The 18,711-nt window shown below is 43.1% G+C and overlaps 2 protein-coding genes across 2 annotated transcripts; both read left to right on the top strand.

Annotated features, from left to right (window-relative positions):
• The first annotated feature begins 186 nt into the window (after positions 1–186).
• LOC311141758 (cyclic AMP-responsive element-binding protein 3-like protein 3) lies at positions 187–10,505 on the top strand. The gene is made up of 10 exons (XM_084177201.1): positions 187–336; positions 1,504–1,641; positions 4,041–4,431; positions 4,793–4,899; positions 6,088–6,180; positions 7,064–7,170; positions 7,380–7,448; positions 7,560–7,644; positions 8,401–8,494; positions 8,722–10,505. The coding sequence occupies exons 2-10, from the start codon at positions 1,504–1,506 to the stop codon at positions 9,141–9,143; spliced, it is 1,506 nt and encodes a 501-aa protein (XP_084033327.1). The 5' UTR covers positions 187–336; the 3' UTR covers positions 9,144–10,505.
• Positions 10,506–15,220: 4,715 nt separating this feature from the next.
• gadd45ga (growth arrest and DNA-damage-inducible, gamma a) lies at positions 15,221–16,962 on the top strand. The gene is made up of 4 exons (XM_084177121.1): positions 15,221–15,370; positions 15,496–15,597; positions 15,720–15,930; positions 16,134–16,962. The coding sequence occupies exons 1-4, from the start codon at positions 15,312–15,314 to the stop codon at positions 16,245–16,247; spliced, it is 486 nt and encodes a 161-aa protein (XP_084033247.1). The 5' UTR covers positions 15,221–15,311; the 3' UTR covers positions 16,248–16,962.
• The last annotated feature ends 1,749 nt before the right edge of the window (positions 16,963–18,711 follow it).

Below are 18,711 nucleotides of genomic sequence, written 5' to 3'. Positions count from 1 at the left end.
CTGTATGTCCAGTATGAAAAATGTATGCACTCACTAACTGTAAGTTGCTCTGGATAAGAACGTCTGCTTAAATGACTTAAAAAATATTGAAAAATACTGTACACTACATTTCCCATAAGGACAATGGACAAATCTTACGCATGCTGACTCGTCTATACGTGATGACGCAATTTCTGTCTTGTTGGAACTGGAAGGTGATTTCATCAGGAAGAGTGTAGTCGTACTTGAAAGTGTACACTACAAGACCAAAGACAGCAACGGCGAATAGACTACGAAAATAGCTGCACTGACTCACTCGAATGCTATTCTACCTTGTCAGGCAGAATACTGAGAAAGGTAAGAATATTTGAGACATGATAAATTAATGCTATTTATTTCATTAATAAACGAACACATACAACAACGACCACGCCCTCAGCAATATTTGCACAGATTAAACAGTCGTGTTGGCACATTTCTAACGTTATAGCTGCTGTCAGTTTAAGGATGTGTAAAGCCGTGGTGTGCAGTTTATGACAGTCGAATCTTTATATTTTATGGAAATGTTATTTGTCAAATTTGGTAGGTCATGGAACATACATTGGCTGGTCAACTATGCAGCATATTTTGCTTTGGCAAGCAAACTCTTGATTGGCTAACTAAACCTAACCAGCTAAATCTGATGGGCCCCAAGCCTACCTACTAGCTAGTCACCCTTGATGCACTGACACTGCAGACACGTTTCTATGCTAACAATGCTCTTTCTTGTAGGTAACGCTAGCAAGATAAACTAGGCCAACAATGTATCTGGCAAACGTTACCTAGTTAGCTTGCTAACTAACCCTCAGCCTACTGAGCACATAAACTGTGTTACATGTATTTGTGAGCTAGATTATTCTCAGTAGTAGTTCATATCAAATGTGAATACTTTATCCAGATCTGAAGTGCAATATTATCGTCTTCTATCGACACACGAACATTTTATGCCGCGTTCACGTGCTATTCACGTGCTAACCTAAACTCGGAAACTCTCCGATTTGCTAACTCGTTGTAGTTATACACGTTCCGCGTTCAACGAATCAGCAAGTCGGACATTTCCGAGTTTCGTAGTTCCGACTTGTATATGAACGCGGCAGTAGACTGGCTTGTTTTGTTGATTCTCATGTGACAAAGGGAGAAGTGGGCGGGGTGATGTATAAGTATGAGGTCATTCATGGGGGCGCGCAGCTGTTTACTGGGTGGGGACTGCCAAACACTAGTGACTGGTCCAACCCTCACTGCAGTGTCTCTCCAGAATACCTCATGTCCAGAAATCACGATATAGAGTTTAAAATTAAAGATACAGTTATTGGGTAGGATATTCCAATATATTTGCCCTTTATTTGAACACGAATGAGTTCTGTCACAATCCTCTTATCACACGTCATTGAAGTGGACCTACCCCCAAACCAAAGTCCTGTATTTCCTGATTGTCTTTGTGATTGTCTGATTGTAATGGTGACATCGCTGATTCTGTTTTCCCAGATGTCAGTCACAGAGGATCTTCCTGATATGGATGGAGTGGATCTGCTGGGGATCCTGTTCCAGTATGGGGAGACTGGAGCCAACGATCCTTTCTTCCCAGATGGGAATGGGCTAGAAAACTGGCTTGCGGAGCATGATGTATGTCTCCCACTTAGGAATAAGACTGTTTTTTATGTTTGCTAACCAATAGGCTAATAGAGTTTTAGTAATTGGCAGGGAACAAACCATTCATTTAATGGCATGTAGAGTACTATTAAAGCAGAATTATTTTATTGTTTTACATCAATAATGTGATAAACTTCCTTATAGTGCTGAGCGATTAACTGAAAAGTCGGTTATTTTTAGACTTTTTTTACAAATAATTGTACCGACGTTGGTTCAATTATTTGAATTCCATTTCATTAGTTTTTTTCTGTGAGCTCGATGTGCAGTTTCTGTAGAGATAAATCAGATGAAGCCTGAACTGTGCGATGTAGTAGGGAGTTGTCGTTTCCAACAGGCCAATATTCTACATACAGTGGGGAGAACAAGTATTTGATACACTGCTGATTTTGCAGGTTTTCCTACTTACAAAGCATGTAGAGGTCTGTAATTTTTATCATAGGTACACTTCAACTGTGAGAGACGGAATCTAAAACAAAAATCCAGAAAATTACATTGTATGATTTTTACGTAATTAATTTGCATTTTATTGCATGACATAAGTATTTGATACATCAGAAAAGCAGAACTTAATATTTGGTACAGAAACCTGTGTTTGCAATTACAGAGATAATACGTTTCCTGTAGGTCTTGACCAGGTTTGCACACACTGCAGCAGGGATTTTGGCCCACTCCTCCATACAGACCTTCTCCAGATCCTTCAGGTTTCGGGGCTGTCGCTGGGCAATACAGACTTTCAGCTCCCCCCAAAGATTTTCTATTGGGTTCAGGTCTGGAGACTGGCTAGGCCACTCCAGGACCTTGAGATGCTTCTTACGGAGCCACTTCTTAGTTGCCCTGGCTGTGTGTTTCGGGTCGTTGTCATGCTGGAAGACCCAGCCACGACCCATCTTCAATGCTCTTACTGAGGGAAGGAGGTTGTTGGCCAAGATCTCGCGATACATGGCCCCATCCATCCTCCCCTCAATACGGTGCAGTCGTCCTGTCCCCTTTGCAGAAAAGCATCCCCAAAGAATGATGTTTCCACCTCCATGCTTCACGGTTGGGATGGTGTTCTTGGGGTTGTACTCATCCTTCTTCCTCCAAACACGGCGAGTCGAATTTAGACCAAAAAGCTCTATTTTTGTCTCATCAGACCACATGACCTTCTCCCATTCCTCCTCTGGATCATCCAGATGGTCATTGGCAAACTTCAGACGGGCCTGGACATGCGCTGGCTTGAGCAGGGGGACCTTGCGTGCGCTGCAGGATTTTAATCCATGACGGCGTAGTGTGTTACTAATGGTTTTCTTTGAGACTGTGGTCCCAGCTCTCTTCAGGTCATTGACCAGGTCCTGCCGTGTAGTTCTGGGCTGATCCCTCACCTTCCTCATGATCATTGATGCCCCACGAGGTGAGATATTGCATGGAGCCCCAGACCGAGGGTGATTGACCGTCATCTTGAACTTCTTCCATTTTATAATAATTGCGCCAACAGTTGTTGCCTTCTCACCAAGCTGCTTGCCTATTGTCCTGTAGCCCATCCCAGCCCTGTGCAGGTCTACAATTTTATCCCTGATGTCCTTACACAGCTCTCTGGTCTTGGCCATTGTGGAGAGGTTGGAGTCTGTTTGATTGAGTGTGTGGACAGGTGTCTTTTATACAGGTAACGAGTTCAAACAGGTGCAGTTAATACAGGTAATGAGTGGAGAACAGGAGGGCTTCTTAAAGAAAAACTAACAGGTCTGTGAGAGCCGGAATTATTACTGGTTGGTAGGTGATCAAATACTTATGTCATGCAATAAAATGCAAATTAATTACTTAAAAATCATACAATGTGATTTTCTGGAGACTGAGAGAACGTGCGATCGAGAGGGATAGAATCAGTTGTTTCACGAGTGTGAAAATACATGATCTAAGTAATTGACAGTTGGTATTCAGAAGTCATATTTACTTTGAAGAACTACTAAAATAGTGATTTTGTCAGACGGCATAGGCAGCAGCTCTATAGAGATGAGACGATGACTTGGAATGAAATAATAAAGTCATAAAATATTTTATTAAAGTGAAGTATTTTAAGAAATTATGGTTTAATACGTGATAAGCAGTAATGGGCAGTCACTACCATCATGGGACTTTTATTAATTGTTTTATTCATTGTTGTTACAACATTCAACCCACATAATGCAAAGTGCATTTAATGTAAAATAAAATGATCAAAATCGAAAACTGTGTTTTTTAATGATCGAACTGAAACCAAACCGACTCCAAAAAGCACTAATCGCTCAGCACTACTTCCTTACTTTAAAGGAGAATAACTATTTTTCACATTTGCTCTTTGTCGAATAAACAGTCATATTGAATTGAATGGACACCAACGTTCTGCTGTGTTGTAGATGCTGACAGGCATGGACACTGAGGACTTCCTGTCCAGCCTGCTGGAGGGAGAAGACAACATGGCCACCTCGTGTGTTTCACACTCTCCACTGGGAAGCGACAGCGGCATCTCTGACGACAGCAGCAGTGGCGGCGTAGTCGGCCAGAACTTCCTGGCCTGTCCCAGCCCCCAGGGGAGTGACAGTGACCCCGCGCCCAGCCCAGGGTACTCCCAGCCCAGCCCGGACTACTCAGACACTCCCCTGATGGCCCTTGAGCTCGAGGCTGAGAGCCCTGAAGCCCTAGCTGTGCAGACGGACCACAGCTACTCTCTGCTCCAGGGAGGAGACATGGATGCTCTACAGAGCGTGAGGGCTGAGAAGCCTGACATGGATGTCTTTATTGATCTGGGTATGTGTTGATCTAGACCTTTTATACTTGGCTAACAGGTTCATAGCTTTGGGTGGTATGAAAGAATGAAGGAATAGTTGCATGACATCAAATTGTCTGTTGTCAGTTAAACTAATTGGATAGTTTGTTGGTAGTTTGAGCGTCTACAGACTAACTGTAGACTGACTTTAGGGGAATCCTGAATAATGCAGCCTTTTCCATGTTTTTGGGATTAAGTCCAGCAGATTTGAGTCCAGTCACTTGACTCTTGTCCTTGGGCTAAAAGATTTCACAAGAATATCCTAGTAAGGTTTGAGAACTTTACTGTTCATGTGAACAGAAACAATGAATATGTGGTGTTTTTGGCTCTCCTGTTCATCAGACGACCTGGACAGTGAGGGGATGGAAATGGAACAGATCTATTCCAGTGAAGAACTTCCCTGTGCTCTCGCCATAGAGGACTCTACACAGAACAACAAAGCTGATCTGGTGAGTTTCACATAATCAAATGGGTATTATAGACGAGGAAACAAGATGATGAAACAAGTCTTGAAGATGGCCCCGTGTAGGTCAGTTGGTAGAGCATGGCGCTTGCAACGCCAGGGTTGTGGGTTCGATTCCCACGGGGGGTCAGTATGAAAAAATGTATGCACTCACTAACTGTAAGTCACTCTGGATAAGAGCGTCTGCTAAATGACTAAAATGTAATCCACAGTAGGGGAAAAGGCTGTTTTTGTTTTGTTGATGAAGCGGAGGGGAGGAGCATCGCCCAACGTGTTACAAAAAAATGGCAGTACATATCCTGCTTTTGCATCGCACGTCTGTTGTTTGTGTCTGTTTACAGTAACTTCTTTGATGTAATATCGCAAATGGACGTGGCAATTTCATCATTAAGGATTCCAGTTTTAAATACGCTTGTCTAACTTATTGCCAAACTCATTGTTTTAGTAAGAATGGCACTGACTACATGATTTGAGTACATCAGCGTTCCCCAACTGGCTGAATTTTATTTGGCCCCCAAGTTTTCTGAGCTAAAATCGTATAGAAATGTAAACAAGGTTTGAAATGTTTTAGTCAAATATTATATCCGTTTGGGCTTCTTGTGGTCAATTTGTAGTCTCAATCAATTACATTTATTTATGAAGCCCTTTTTACATCGGCAGATGTCACAAAGTGCTTATACAGAAACCTAGCCTAAAACCCCAAACAGCAAGCAATGCAGATGTAGAAGCACGGTGGCTAAGAAAAACTCCCTAGAAAGGCAGGAACCTAGGAAGAAATCTAGAGAGGAACCAGGCTCTGAGTGGTGGCCAGGCCTCTTCTGGCTGTGCTGGGTGGAGATTATAAGAGTACATGGCCATTAAGCCCAGAGTGTTCTTCAAGATGTTCAAATGTTCATAGATGACCAGCAGGGTCAAATAATAAGATTATGTCTGGTGAGAGAACATTTTGTTCATGTACTCCGGGGATCATGACTAGATTCAGCAAATGATTTGTAATTATTTTCCGGCCCCCTGACCAGCCCTCAAGAACAAAATCGGCCCGCGGCTGAATCTAATAGTTACGATCCCTGGAGTACATGAACAAAATGTCATCGCATAAGACATAATCTTAGTGGCAAAGTGGTGTACGTGTGGCCTTGAGCAGATCTCATAAAAATGTTTTTCTTCCCTTTAGTTCCAGTTCAAGGAGATTGTTCTGACTGATGAGGAAAGGAGACTTCTCGCTAAGGAAGGAGCAACCATACCGTCTTGTATGCCTCTTACTAAGGTCATTTTCTCCATTAATTTATTACAAATACTTGTTGATGCACTGGAGACCAACCTAGAAACCATTGTAAACATTGATCTAATTGGCATTCAGAGAGCACCCCTTAAAAATGACAGCCAGATAATGGAGCTCTCAGGCTAGGACAGGGTGAGATAATGGCTAATGGGGTTAGCTAGGGAGGTGTGACACAATCTACCCAATTTGTTGCTACCTTAGTGTTGAGTTTGCTAATATGAAGGGATAATCTATCAGAGGAGGCTGGTGGGAGGAGCTATAGGAGGATGGGCTCATTGTAATGGCTGGAATGGAATTAATGGAACTGTATCAAACATGGAAAACACATGTTTGACTCTGTTCCATTTATTCCATTACAATGAGCCTATCCTCCTATAGCTTCCCTCACCAGCCTCCTCTGTAATCTATGTTTCATATTTGGCCAGTGAACAGAAAATGTCTATTAAATAATAGAAATCTCTCCTGCACGCACGTTTGACTACAGCGTAATTATTTGTTGACATTTCATTCAAGTTGACCTTTTTTCAAAGCGAGAAAAAAATTAAACCCTGCAGAATCACATCCAATCAAACCAAATGAGAAACCTTCCCAGATAGCTTGTTTTTGGCTCCAGCAGTGAGATGGCAGACTGCTCCTCAGCACTGTGTACTATCCGCTCAATCATGTCAAGCACACGGGCCCGTGTAGCTCAGTTGGTAGAGCTTGCGCTTGCATGCCAGGGTTGTGGGTTCGTTTCCCACGGGGGGCCAGTATGAAAAATGTATGCACTCACTAACTGTAAGTCACTCTGGATAAGAGCGTCTGCTAAATGACTAAAATGTCAACGTAAATGATGAGTAGCCCTTCCTCCCCTCTCTCTTTGTCGCAGACGGAGGAGAGGACCCTGAAGAGGGTGAGGAGGAAGATACGCAACAAGCAGTCGGCCCAGGAGAGTAGGAAGAAGAAGAAGGTGTACGTAGATGGCCTGGAGAACAGGTGAGAGAACGAATGGAAGGATCTCTGAAAATGAGTTGAAAGCCAGCACACACAGTACTAATAAAGTATTAATCATTGTATGATTGATTTCACCATTTCACTTCACCAATGTTTAGCCTGTTATGTCTTCATCGGGTCAAAAGGTGTTTGTGTGTGTTAAGTAGGGTTTGATTGGTTGATTGACTGAGTTGTTGCTGATTGGTCCCTAGGGTTTCCATCTGCACCGCTCACAACCAGGAGCTGCAGAAGAAGGTCCAACAGCTGCAGAAACAAAACATGTAGGACACCACTGCTGTTATCATGATTATGGAATGAATGTTCTTATGAGAAGCCTCAGAGAATGAATGATTATTATTATTATTATTATTATTATTCTCCCCCCTGTCTAGGTCTCTGATAGAGCAGCTGAGGAAGCTGCAGTCCATGATGAAGATGTCTACCATGAAGACAACCACCACCAGCACCTGTGTGATGGTAAGAGGACTAACACACAGAGTAGATCTTAACACTTACACCACCACATATCCTTTGTTTGGGATTCTGGGAATTAAAACTAGTAGTAACCTACTAGTACTGAAGGACTCCCACACACAAGTTTACGTCTGCAGATGTATTTAGTTGACATTTTGGTTGTAAAGCTTTTTCAAATTGAAGTTAAACTTTAACATGGTGGTAAGTCGCTCTGGATAAGAGCGTCTGCTAAATGACGTAAATGTAAATGTAATGGTGGGTGCTGAGGCATTTTTATAGCTTCAACTGTTTGGGGCATTATAGCCCAACCCTGATTGAGGCTTGATTATGGTTTCATATGGTGCTCAAGGAGTGCCTGTACTGTATAAGTGTACTTTATGTAAGTGTACTATTGAGGCCAAAGCAACTTGGAGTACCCATTATTTTGTCCCACTGCCAAACAATGGTATATTGGAAACATAAACCAACAAGTACTTCCGCTTCGGTTAACAAAAGGCGAGCGTGCTGCTTGGGTCCGTAATGAGAGTAATGATATTTCTTATACAAAACAAGGTTACTTTAACATAGAAAAACAAATGGAAGATAACATTAAGTTTTCAATGTTTTAACTTCCTCTCTCTTTTTTTTTTTTTTTACAGTAAAATACTTTTTGCATTCATCGTTGTAAACCGATGTACCTCATCTACTGGGTTTGTGAATCTGGGTCGCACACACCAGATTTTTAACAGCTTTCTTACGTTTGTTTTTTTCTCTGCTCAGGTGTTCCTGCTGTCTTTCTGCCTGATCATCTTCCCCTCTGTCAACCCGTTTGGCCGCAGCCCTGAACAGAAGGAGATATACACCCCCTCTTCCGGTAAGTCAGAAGAGAAGTGTCGTCTGAAATGCTGAAGCTATGTTTAAAAACTATGAATAACATGTTCTTCTGTTGAAAATGGCATTAATTTAGAGTATAAAGAAGAGCAATAAACAACATCTAAAATTGTTCACAAATATTTCCTGTCTCTTCCAGTTAAGGTGCTGTATGAAACATTGTGTAAGAATTCAGAAGACGTTAACAAGCCTTTCCCCTCTGAACTGTAGTTGTGTCCAGGACCCTGCGCTCCGTGACTGTTGATTACACCCCAGACCCCATGCCCCTGGCTTACTCTGAGCCTGTGGAGGAAGCTGACAATGCTGAGCCGCCCTCTATCAGCCTCCTCCTAGTGGCCAAGGTAGAGAACCCCAAGGCCATGTTCACTGGCGGCCAGAACCACACACCTGACTACCAGAAGGTGGAGCAGTCGGAATCAGAGAGCGGGGTCAACAGCAACTCGTCTGTAGACTTCCCCAACCCAGGACAGGCCGAGCAGAAGCCGGGGGCCGGGCCCGGGGGCCTGCAGGAGGGATCCAGAGATCCAGTGGGAACGCCTGTGGCCTACGAGGTTCCAGGGACCAAGGAAAACTGGATCGACAGGAAGCCAACGTCCATCATTATACAGCAACACCGCTCGGATGAGATGTAGACAGAAGAGTCAGTGGTGAATTAACTAACAGAGGGAGGAAGGGGCTAATCAAAGGTTTCAGTTAGTATTAATAATGTTTGATTGAAACTTGGTGGGGAAAAAAGGGTATTAGACATTATTATTATCAGTGTTCCCTCTCTCTCTACCTGTTCCTCCTTCTCCTGGTGATACTACTGTTCCTCTTTGAGCACTTTGTTCTGATGTTCCGTTCCAGTGGTAGAATGGACTACTGAGATTTCCATTGTTATGCGTTATCATCATCCTCATGGGGGGGGGGGGTGTACACTATGAAAGTGAATAGTCATGTGTTGAAATCTCCAGCAGGTTGTCCTGCTAAGTACTTTGCTAGCAAATGACCAGTTCCTTCCACAGCGCATGTCTAGTCCTCTGGTAGTTTACTCTGCACAGTCAGCATCCATAGTGTAAATGTATTCTCATGATGCTAGATTAGAGCGGTTGATCTGTATACACTGCTTTAGCCATTGCAGGACATTTGGCCATTTGGATTTTGTGGAAATGTTTTGGTATTTCCCTTGTAACAAGGGTTTTCATGCTTCCCTTTTCATGTTTTTTTTGTTTTGCTTTTAGTTTGTTGACAAATGTAAATATGCCTGGAAATGGGAGTGCTCTGGAATTAATCCCCATTTTCTGGAGCCAGTGCCTGGACTGCGACTAGTTTTGACCTTTTTAGTTAGGAGCTGTTTGAGTCCTTCATCCAGTGGTTCACTCTCTGGACCTACAGTATGTTTACCCTTGTAAACCTCCGGACACCTTTTTTAAGTGTATGTCATATGGAGAGGTGAACATTTTTAAAATATATATTAGCTATGTTCAGTGTTGCAGTATAACTATACTCAAATGTAATGCCCTGTCAGTTAATTCAGTGAGGCATTTTTGTTACGTTTTGGTTTTTTATTTCTGTGATTTATGAAATCTAAATGGTATTGGATCTTTTTGTTATTTTTGATATGTCAAAGAAGAGATTAGATGTAGCTTAATCATGTTAAAAAGAAGCACTGATATGCCATAGTCCAACATTGGAACGTAAATAGGCTGGAATGATTGTAATGTTCGTTTTTAACAATTAATGTATGACATTAAACGTCACTATTAAAAGTCCCTTTTTTATTAAAATGATTGTTGTCGTCAGTTGGGTGCGGTGTGCAGAGGGGGCGCTGTTCAGAGGCTGTGGTGCTATCATCTATCAAAATGGCCTGAACTAGAGACTTCTCAGCCCACCCAGTCCGCAGAAGCGCAAGCCTGCGTTGAGGCAGAAGGAGACAACCGGGCTACAAATTGCTTTTTGGGCTGCAAAGCTCAATGTCAAAAGTCTTCTAAATAAATATGAGGGCTTTAAACTAACATTGACTTCCTCTTATTTTTATTAGATTGAAATTGAAAGATGTGATGCATGTAGAAAGGGATGGAGTGAAGAAGGTGTGATGATGGAATATTTGGGTGGATAGAAGGATGAGGGGTGGATGGAAGTATAGGATAGTGTGGGATAGCATCATTGATTCAACGCTCACAACAGAAGAGGGAATAACAGCACATGATCACCACTTTCTATAAGGAATAAATTACTCATAATGGAGTGTCATCATGAGTCATTGTTAATCAAATCAAATTTTATTTTCTACATGCGCCGAATACAACAGGTGTAGACATTACAGTGAAATGCTTACTTACAAGCCCTTAACCAACAATGCAGTTTAAGAAAAAAATAGAAATTGCAAATAATTAAAGCAGCAATAAAATAACAGTAGGGAGGTTATATACAGGGGGTACCGGTACAGAGTCAATGTGCGGGGGCACCGTTTATTCGAGGTAATTGAGGTAATATGTACATGTGGGTAGAGTTAAAGTGACTATGCATAAATAATAAACAGTAGCAGCAGCGTAAAATAGGGGGTTGGGGTGGGAGGGGCAATGCAAATAGTCCGGGTAGCCATGATTAGCTGTTCAGGAGTCTTATGGCTTGGGGGTAGAAGCTGTTAAGAAGCCTTTTGGACCTAGACTTGGCGCTCCGGTACCGCTTGCCGTGTGGTAGCAGAGAGAACAGTCTATGACTAGGGTGGCTGGAGTCTTTGATAATTTTTAGGGTCTTCCTCTGACACCGCCTGGTATAGAGGTCCTGGATGGCAGGAAGCTTGGCCCCAGTGATGTACCCTTGTAGTGCCTTGCGGTCGGAGGCCGAGCAGTTGCATTTTTACATTTACATTTTAGTAATTTAGCAGATGCTCTTATCCAGAGCGACTTACAGTTATACCAGGAGGTGATGCAACCAGTCAGGGTGCTCTCGATGGTGCAGCTGTAGAACTTTTTGAGTATCTGAGGATACATGCCAAATCTTTTCAGTCTCCTGAGGCGGAATAGGCTTTGTCGTGCCCACTTCACGACTGTCTTGGTGTGTTTGGACCAACAATGCTATGTCTGGCAATGTAGGGTAAGGGTCATTCTCATTTACTACCACCGGGTGGCGACTGCTGCACAGTTTTGTAGAGCTCTTCTACCCGATCCGAGCCTGACAGCCCTGATATTATACATAGGATTAGGGCCGGGTAGGGCCTGTTTTTTCATCAATAACTAGGGTATGGGCAGGGCTCGGGTATCACTAAATTGATCACTAACATTTTGTAGCTGAACCATTTGCTCGTGCTCTGCTGCGCAGTAGAGTCATATCTGACTAAGGTCATAACATGGTGTCAGAAGTACTTCAACCTCGTCAAATATAAAACAGGAGAGACTATTTCACAGAAATTAATACTGTTCCTTGAGTTTTGTCAGAGTTTAGAGTGAATAAAAGTAGCTAACAGCTAACTGCTGTCTCATGTCTCTTCATTGAGCAGAGCAGCCCACGCAGAGCTGTTGCTATGGATACTCAGAGACTCAGAGCAGCCATGAGCAGAGTGCATGCAGAGTGCATGCAGAGCGAGCTGCGTGCAGGGAGCGAGTGACAGATAGGAGCAGCAAATGGATATACTAATGGAGGAAGTTATTTCTGATTTCGGGCAGGGCCTTAAATTTGGCAGAAGCAATCCGGCCTGGGTAGGGTAGGGCCTGAACGTTGCGGGCATGGGTAGGGCTTGGGCTTAAAATTCATGCCTGTGCAGGGCTTTACCGTTTTAGCCATCTAAGGCGCAACACTGTTTTAAATGATGCCCATGTAGGCCTGTATCAGATCTAGTAATAGTAACTGTATTACAACATGTTTCATAATCGTATGTATTATCTAACTTTCTATTGTTGTGTCTTTAGTCCTAGTAGAGTGAAGTACCTATAGGATTAGCCATAAATTGCATTCCAATTTCAGTGCTCAGTAGCCTAGGCCAGAGCTAATAGTTAATGAAATGGCCTATCAAGTTGTTATTCATAGGCTACTCTGACTGTTTAGTAAAAAGGGAGTGTGGATAGCAAACAAATAGTTGATAACTGTTAAAGAGCTAGTATGTTGAATCTTTCAACAAGCTATCAGATTTCTCAATCAAACAATTAATCAGAATGATAAAAGAGGGAAGGAGCCAGCCTGTGCCACTCTTAATCCCAATTTTTACCTGGTTCTAACATCAAATCAAATCAATCAAGCAGATGTAGCGAAATGCTTGTGTTTATAGCTCCAACAGTACAGTAGTATCTAACAATTCACATGTAACAGTGTTGCTTCCGTCACTCTCCTCGCCCCTACCAGTGCACACATCGACAACATTCACCCTCGAAGCACCGTTACCCATCGCTAGCCATTTCACACCGGTTACACTCACCCCCCTTTTGACCTCCTCCTTTTCCGCAGCAACCAGTGATCCGGGTCAACAGCATCAATGTAACAGTGTTACTTTCGTCCCTTTCATCGCCCCTACCTGGGCTTGAACCAGGGACCCTCTGCCCACATCGTCAACAGTCACCCTCGAAGCACCGTTACCCGTCGCTCCACAAAAGCCGCGGCCCTTGCAGAGCAAGGGAAATAACTACTTCAAGGTCTCAGAGCGAGTGACGTGACCGATTGAAACGCTACTAGCGCGCACCGCTAACTAGCTAGCCATTTCACACCGGTTACACACACAATACACACAAATCTAAAAGTTAAATAATGGAATTAAGAAATATATAAATATTAGGACGAGCAATGTCGGAGGGGCATAGACTAAAATACAATAGAATAGAATACAGTATATACATATGAGATGAGTAAAGCAAAAATGTAAACATTATTAAAGTGACTAGTGTTTCATTATTAAAGTGGCCAGTGATTCCAAGTCTAGGGCAGAAGCTTCTAACATGCATCCTTTGTCCTGATTTTGTCCACATTCTGATTTTGCTCACATGTCCAGACAGGTGTAGACTTTTAAAAGACACATTGTGGTCTGATTGTGATCAGATCTTCCTGACTACCTTCTGAGGTACGCATTGTGTTTGGATACCTTACAAGTGTTGACGGATCTGGACATTGAAACCATTTAAATCATAATTATCCCACCTTCTAAAATAATTGACGGGTGGCACCATTGACTTATGGCATCAATATGTGTCTTAAAATAAAGAAATAAATATTATTTTGAAAGAATAGCTGTCAAACTAATTTGCATACAGGGAGGGACCAGGAAATGTGGTCACAATGTGGGCACAGTAGAAGGATAAGAGACACATTTTAGTACCATGTGTACATATTTCTGAAATACACTTATTGATGAAGCCAGTGACTGATGTGGTGTACTCCTCAATGCCATCGGAAGAATCCCGGAACATATTCCAGTCTGTGCTAGCAAAACAGTCCTGTAGCTTAGCATCTGCTTCATCTGACCACTTTTTTTATTGACCGAGTCACTGGTGCTTCCTGCTTTAGTGTTTGCTTGTAAGCAGGAATCAGGAGGATGGAATTATGGTCAGATTTGCCAAATGGAGGAAGAGGGAGAGCTTTGTACGCATCTCTGTGTCTAGAGTTTTTTTTCCCCTCTGGTTGCACATTTAACATGCTGGTAGAAATGAGGGAAAATGGATTTAAGTCACAATGCGGACACAGTGTACGGATAAGAGACACATTTTACTACCATGTGTAAATGAAATGGCTACAATGTGGGCATGATCAGAATGTGGACAAGATCAGGACAAAGGATGTATGTTTAGCACCAGGTATAAACTATGCTTTAGTGAGAGCGTGCATCTGTCCGCATCTGTTGCTGTTACACACACACCCTGACTACCCCCGGGCCCGCTCTCATCCTGAAAGAACAGGAGGCAGGTGGGGCACGCGCCTATTATTCTGACAGCCGCTGTTGTCTTGGCGATAAATCGCCACGCGCCAAGACGGGCAATTATGTTCTTGCTCCTCAGATACTAAACAAAACACTGGCGTGTGCCGCGTGCAAGCTGTTCTCTTCGGCTTCTCATTTCTCCGTAAAAAAACAAAAAAACACGTATATCTTTCAGTTGTCTGCTCAAATAAGTATTTTAACCAATTACAACTTTGGGAAAACAGATAAAGCACACACTTTATATTTAACGTTGCTGCAAGTAGCCTAGATACCAAAATCTTTACAACTTTTGGTTTTGGTGCAATTGCAAACCAATAAGGCATTATTACCTATCAATACTAAACAGTCTCAAGAAACGCATTATGCATAACCGCCACCTTGTTTTATAAGAAACACTAAAATGTAGGCTACACATGTCCAGTGAGTGCATATCAATTTTATATACCGTAACTCAACAAAGAAAACAGGTTAGGAGCTTTATTCAGTTACAGCTCTGCACGTTTTATTCGCTTCAATCCTGGGTCCCATAGGCTCTTTTCTGTGAGATGTTTTCAAACTGATAGAATAGGGGGAATTTCAGTTTTGCACAGTGCTGTTGTTGGATGTTGACAGCGAGCCAAGGCAAGAGTGAATGAAGGTGGGGAGATTTCTTGTAACGTTGTAATCCTGCCCCCACGTGGGGTTGTCAACAAGCGCAACTGTAACACACAGGGACATTTGGTCTCGTCACATACCCAAAGCCAATCACGACAGTCAGGAGGGGAACACCACGCCTCTTGCCGAGAAACTCCGCTGACCTGCTATATAACCACTGCAACGCTGAAAGAGCTCAAAACAACGCAAGAGCTGCTGGTAAACTGTTAACCTGTATCTATCTATCAAGTCTTGAACAAGCCGGATACACACTTGGATTACAATCATGACTCTGGAAATGGAAGAGATCCGTGGACAGGAGAGCGCACTCGATACTGCCGATAGGTAAATAGCCTACACATTTTACAAACGAATGCAAACCTACTGCAGTCTGAACCTTTTGTTAATGTGTTACTATGTAATGACAGTGTGCAGAGAGTAATAATACCGATGTTTCTTTTTCTCTTCAGAGTGCAAATTGCAGGCACAGCCTTGGAGGAGCTGTTGGTGTCTGCAAAGAAGCAGGACTATCTTACCGTGGGAGTCTACGAGTCTGCCAAAGTTATGAATGTGTAAGTACACTCCTAATGGTGTATTTGTGATGCACTAAGTATTTATGCTCCGATGTAAAGCGTAACGTACAATTACAGCATAGGACCAGCTTCTAAACTGCCTCTCGTGTTTATTCCAACAGTGACCCAGACAATGTGGCATTCTGCGTTCTGGCGACGGACGAGGAGTACGAATGCGACATCGCTCTCCAGATCCACTTCACCCTCATCCAGGCTTTCTGCTTCGATAACGACATCAACGTGGTGCGCGTTAACGACATCGAGCGCCTGGCTGACCTCGTGGGCACGGACGAAACTGGCGAACCCAAGGACGCACATTGCATTCTTGTCACGGTACGTCCTGATCTACCGGCTTGATCACAAATCATCCAGTCAGCATGTTTTACCCATAGTTTTTACTGATAATGGTCGTCCTGAGCGCTGTCAAAGCAATACGCATGTCAATCATTCAATCTAATTCTATATTATATAGTGTAGCTGCCTATCTTATGTAATTGTCATGATTCTAATACTTGCTCCCTCTCTCTTATTCACAGAGCCCTGGTGCTGAGTCTTGGAAAGACCCTGCTCTGGACAAACTGCATCTGTTCTGTGAGGAGAGCCGCAGTGTGTATGACTGGGTTCCCACCATCACCCTCCCTGAACGCTGAACAACTACACCCTCTGCATGCTTCATTTGATGATGATGAAGATGACGAAGAAAGCATAAAATAATCAGAACCTCAGGGTTTGAAGCCTGCCTGTCTATTGGAATACAAGGCTGTGGCTGTAACCAAGGACCCAGAGTGCGATGTGGGAAGGCAGTGTGGTTCTGGATTACTCATATAGACTGGCTCAGGTGTATGTGGACTGGGCCCATGTCATGTCATGAAAGCCCGGACCAGGATAAAGAGTTGAACTGGAATGAACTCTGCAGTACACAGAGACAGCTCATGACCCTATAGCTGCCCTGGCTAAGGTCAAGGGTTAGGGGTGAACTGAGGAGATGGTCAGAGAAAGAGAGAGGAGGGAGGAGAAGAGATGGACTTGTGAAAATGTGAAACATGGCTGGATGTAAGGTGGTTTTCTTGCAGCAAAATGAGATGTGAAAAAAGGCGGATTTTAGAAGGTTCTCAGAAGAGAAAGGAAAATACTGGACTTTATTTTTTACGTTTTCCAAAGAGACTGGGGAATGCTCGGATTGAAACTCAGAGACATTAATTTTCTTAACATGATGCAAGCTCTTGTTATAGCCTACCACTGAATGGACTTGACAAACATAATTTCATGGACTATGCATTGTATTGATTATTTTACTGTCATTCTGTTTGTTATGGAACTGTAAAATCATTTTACACAATTTCTTAATAAATGCTTTAAACTTTACCCAAGCTGTGATTTGACAAATTATTGTTCTGTGCAGCCATCTCCAGGGATGAGCAGTTTGCACTCATTTGACCCTGTCTCTGATAGAGTGGAATCTGATAGGATGAACCAGCAGCAGAGTGGCATCTGATTGGACAGAGATAGGTGAGGCAGGAAGTGTGGCACAAAGAACCCCAGGCTGCGGCAGAGAGGGAGGGGGGGGGGGGAGCAACACAGATGGAGAGAGTAGGAATAACTGGGTGACAGGTAGAGGGAGAGAGGAAGGTAGTAAGGGAGAGCAGTTGCAACACTAGCGGTTCAGACATAAGCTTTTTCAAGCAGGCAAGCAGTTACCTTTGCTCGCCCATACACCAGCTGCTTACTGCGACAGCTTGCACAACCGCCGGAGCCAGGAACCAGGGCTGGGGGGCCAGAGACAGGGGCGGGCTGGAGAAGAGGGGCTAGGGGCCTGTGCCTTAGAGGGCTCTCTTTGTCTACAGAGCATGGCTTCTGCACTGTCAGCGGGGGGCTGTTGGTGTGTGTGTGGCTGGGGAAGTGTGCAAACTGGATTTTCTTAATAAATCATGAAGTACACTTGCACACATTATGTTTCACTGACGGGGATTGCATACTGTTAGGAAATATCAATGCACGCTTACACATTCTGAGGAACAGATTTCCGAGATGCTATAGCTCTTGCACACAAACACTATTGTAAAACACTATTGTAAAACATTACACACATCAAGAAAAGTGAGCACAGCTATGAGGAATTAGCATGTGTATGCATGTGGTCTTTCCAGTAACACATGAATACGCACACACTTTGACATGATAGGAAATGGTCTTTAGAGTCTGGGCTATAGGGGCTGTTAGTTGGAAAGGGGCTCAGGCAGTCAGAGGAAAGGCGGATGTGGTGTGGGCCTAAGCTGACTCTAAACACGTCCACATCAAAGAGTCTGAGTGAAGGGGAACACACACACACACACACTTCCTGTAAACACCCATCATGCTATTCTATGAGTAGAAGACTGCTAAACTGAGTTGAGATGAATAGAAGTCTAGTCAATAGGAATTCCCCCTGTCTATTAGTCACTGGACTAGAAGGCACTGGGCAGTCACTGAAATCCCCCCAATGTGTAGTAATATTATTAACTCTTTCCAGTGACTGTAGGGTTTTTCCTTCTTTCATTTGCACTTGCCCTGAAGCCCAAAATTCCTAAAACCAAAAGTGTTGCACACTAGTCCTTGACTTTAGTCAACTTGTCTGAACTTTTAACACCATATAGAAAAAGGCCACACTTGACCCATTTCCTTAAAGAATGAAAAGCACTATTTCAGTCATGCCCCAGATAAAATAAATCTCCTATCTTGTAGAAATATAAATGTTGAATTTCTCCTTGTATGTTAGGTAAACATCGCCTTGGTCAGTAGCATTTCATTGGTTATTGTTGGATAGCTCCTTGCCCTAGTTTACATGGGGCCCTATACAATTACCTTTAACCCCCTTGAGTCGATTGACGCACCAGTGCATAACAAAAAAAATCCCTATCAAAATCTATCAGTTTAAGCTAGAGATGTCAGTTTTTTGCATTGGATGTGTCTCAATCCAGTGCATCCGCCAGTGTCGCACTTCTACATCTGCAGTGAAAGGTGGCAGAGCTAGAGCAGTGTTTGTCAGATCATAAGACATCCCGAAAATCGGTCTTCTCACGTAAGCGTCTGTAGCGTCTAAACGGTTTTGCCTACAAACTATTATGACCACTCTAT

Source organism: Coregonus lavaretus (assembly GCF_964263955.1).
Source record: "Coregonus lavaretus genome assembly, chromosome: 14".
NCBI classification, from domain to species: Eukaryota; Metazoa; Chordata; class Actinopteri; order Salmoniformes; family Salmonidae; genus Coregonus; species Coregonus lavaretus.
Note: the sequence above shows the minus strand (reverse complement) of the source record. Positions and strands in the feature narration are given on the sequence as shown.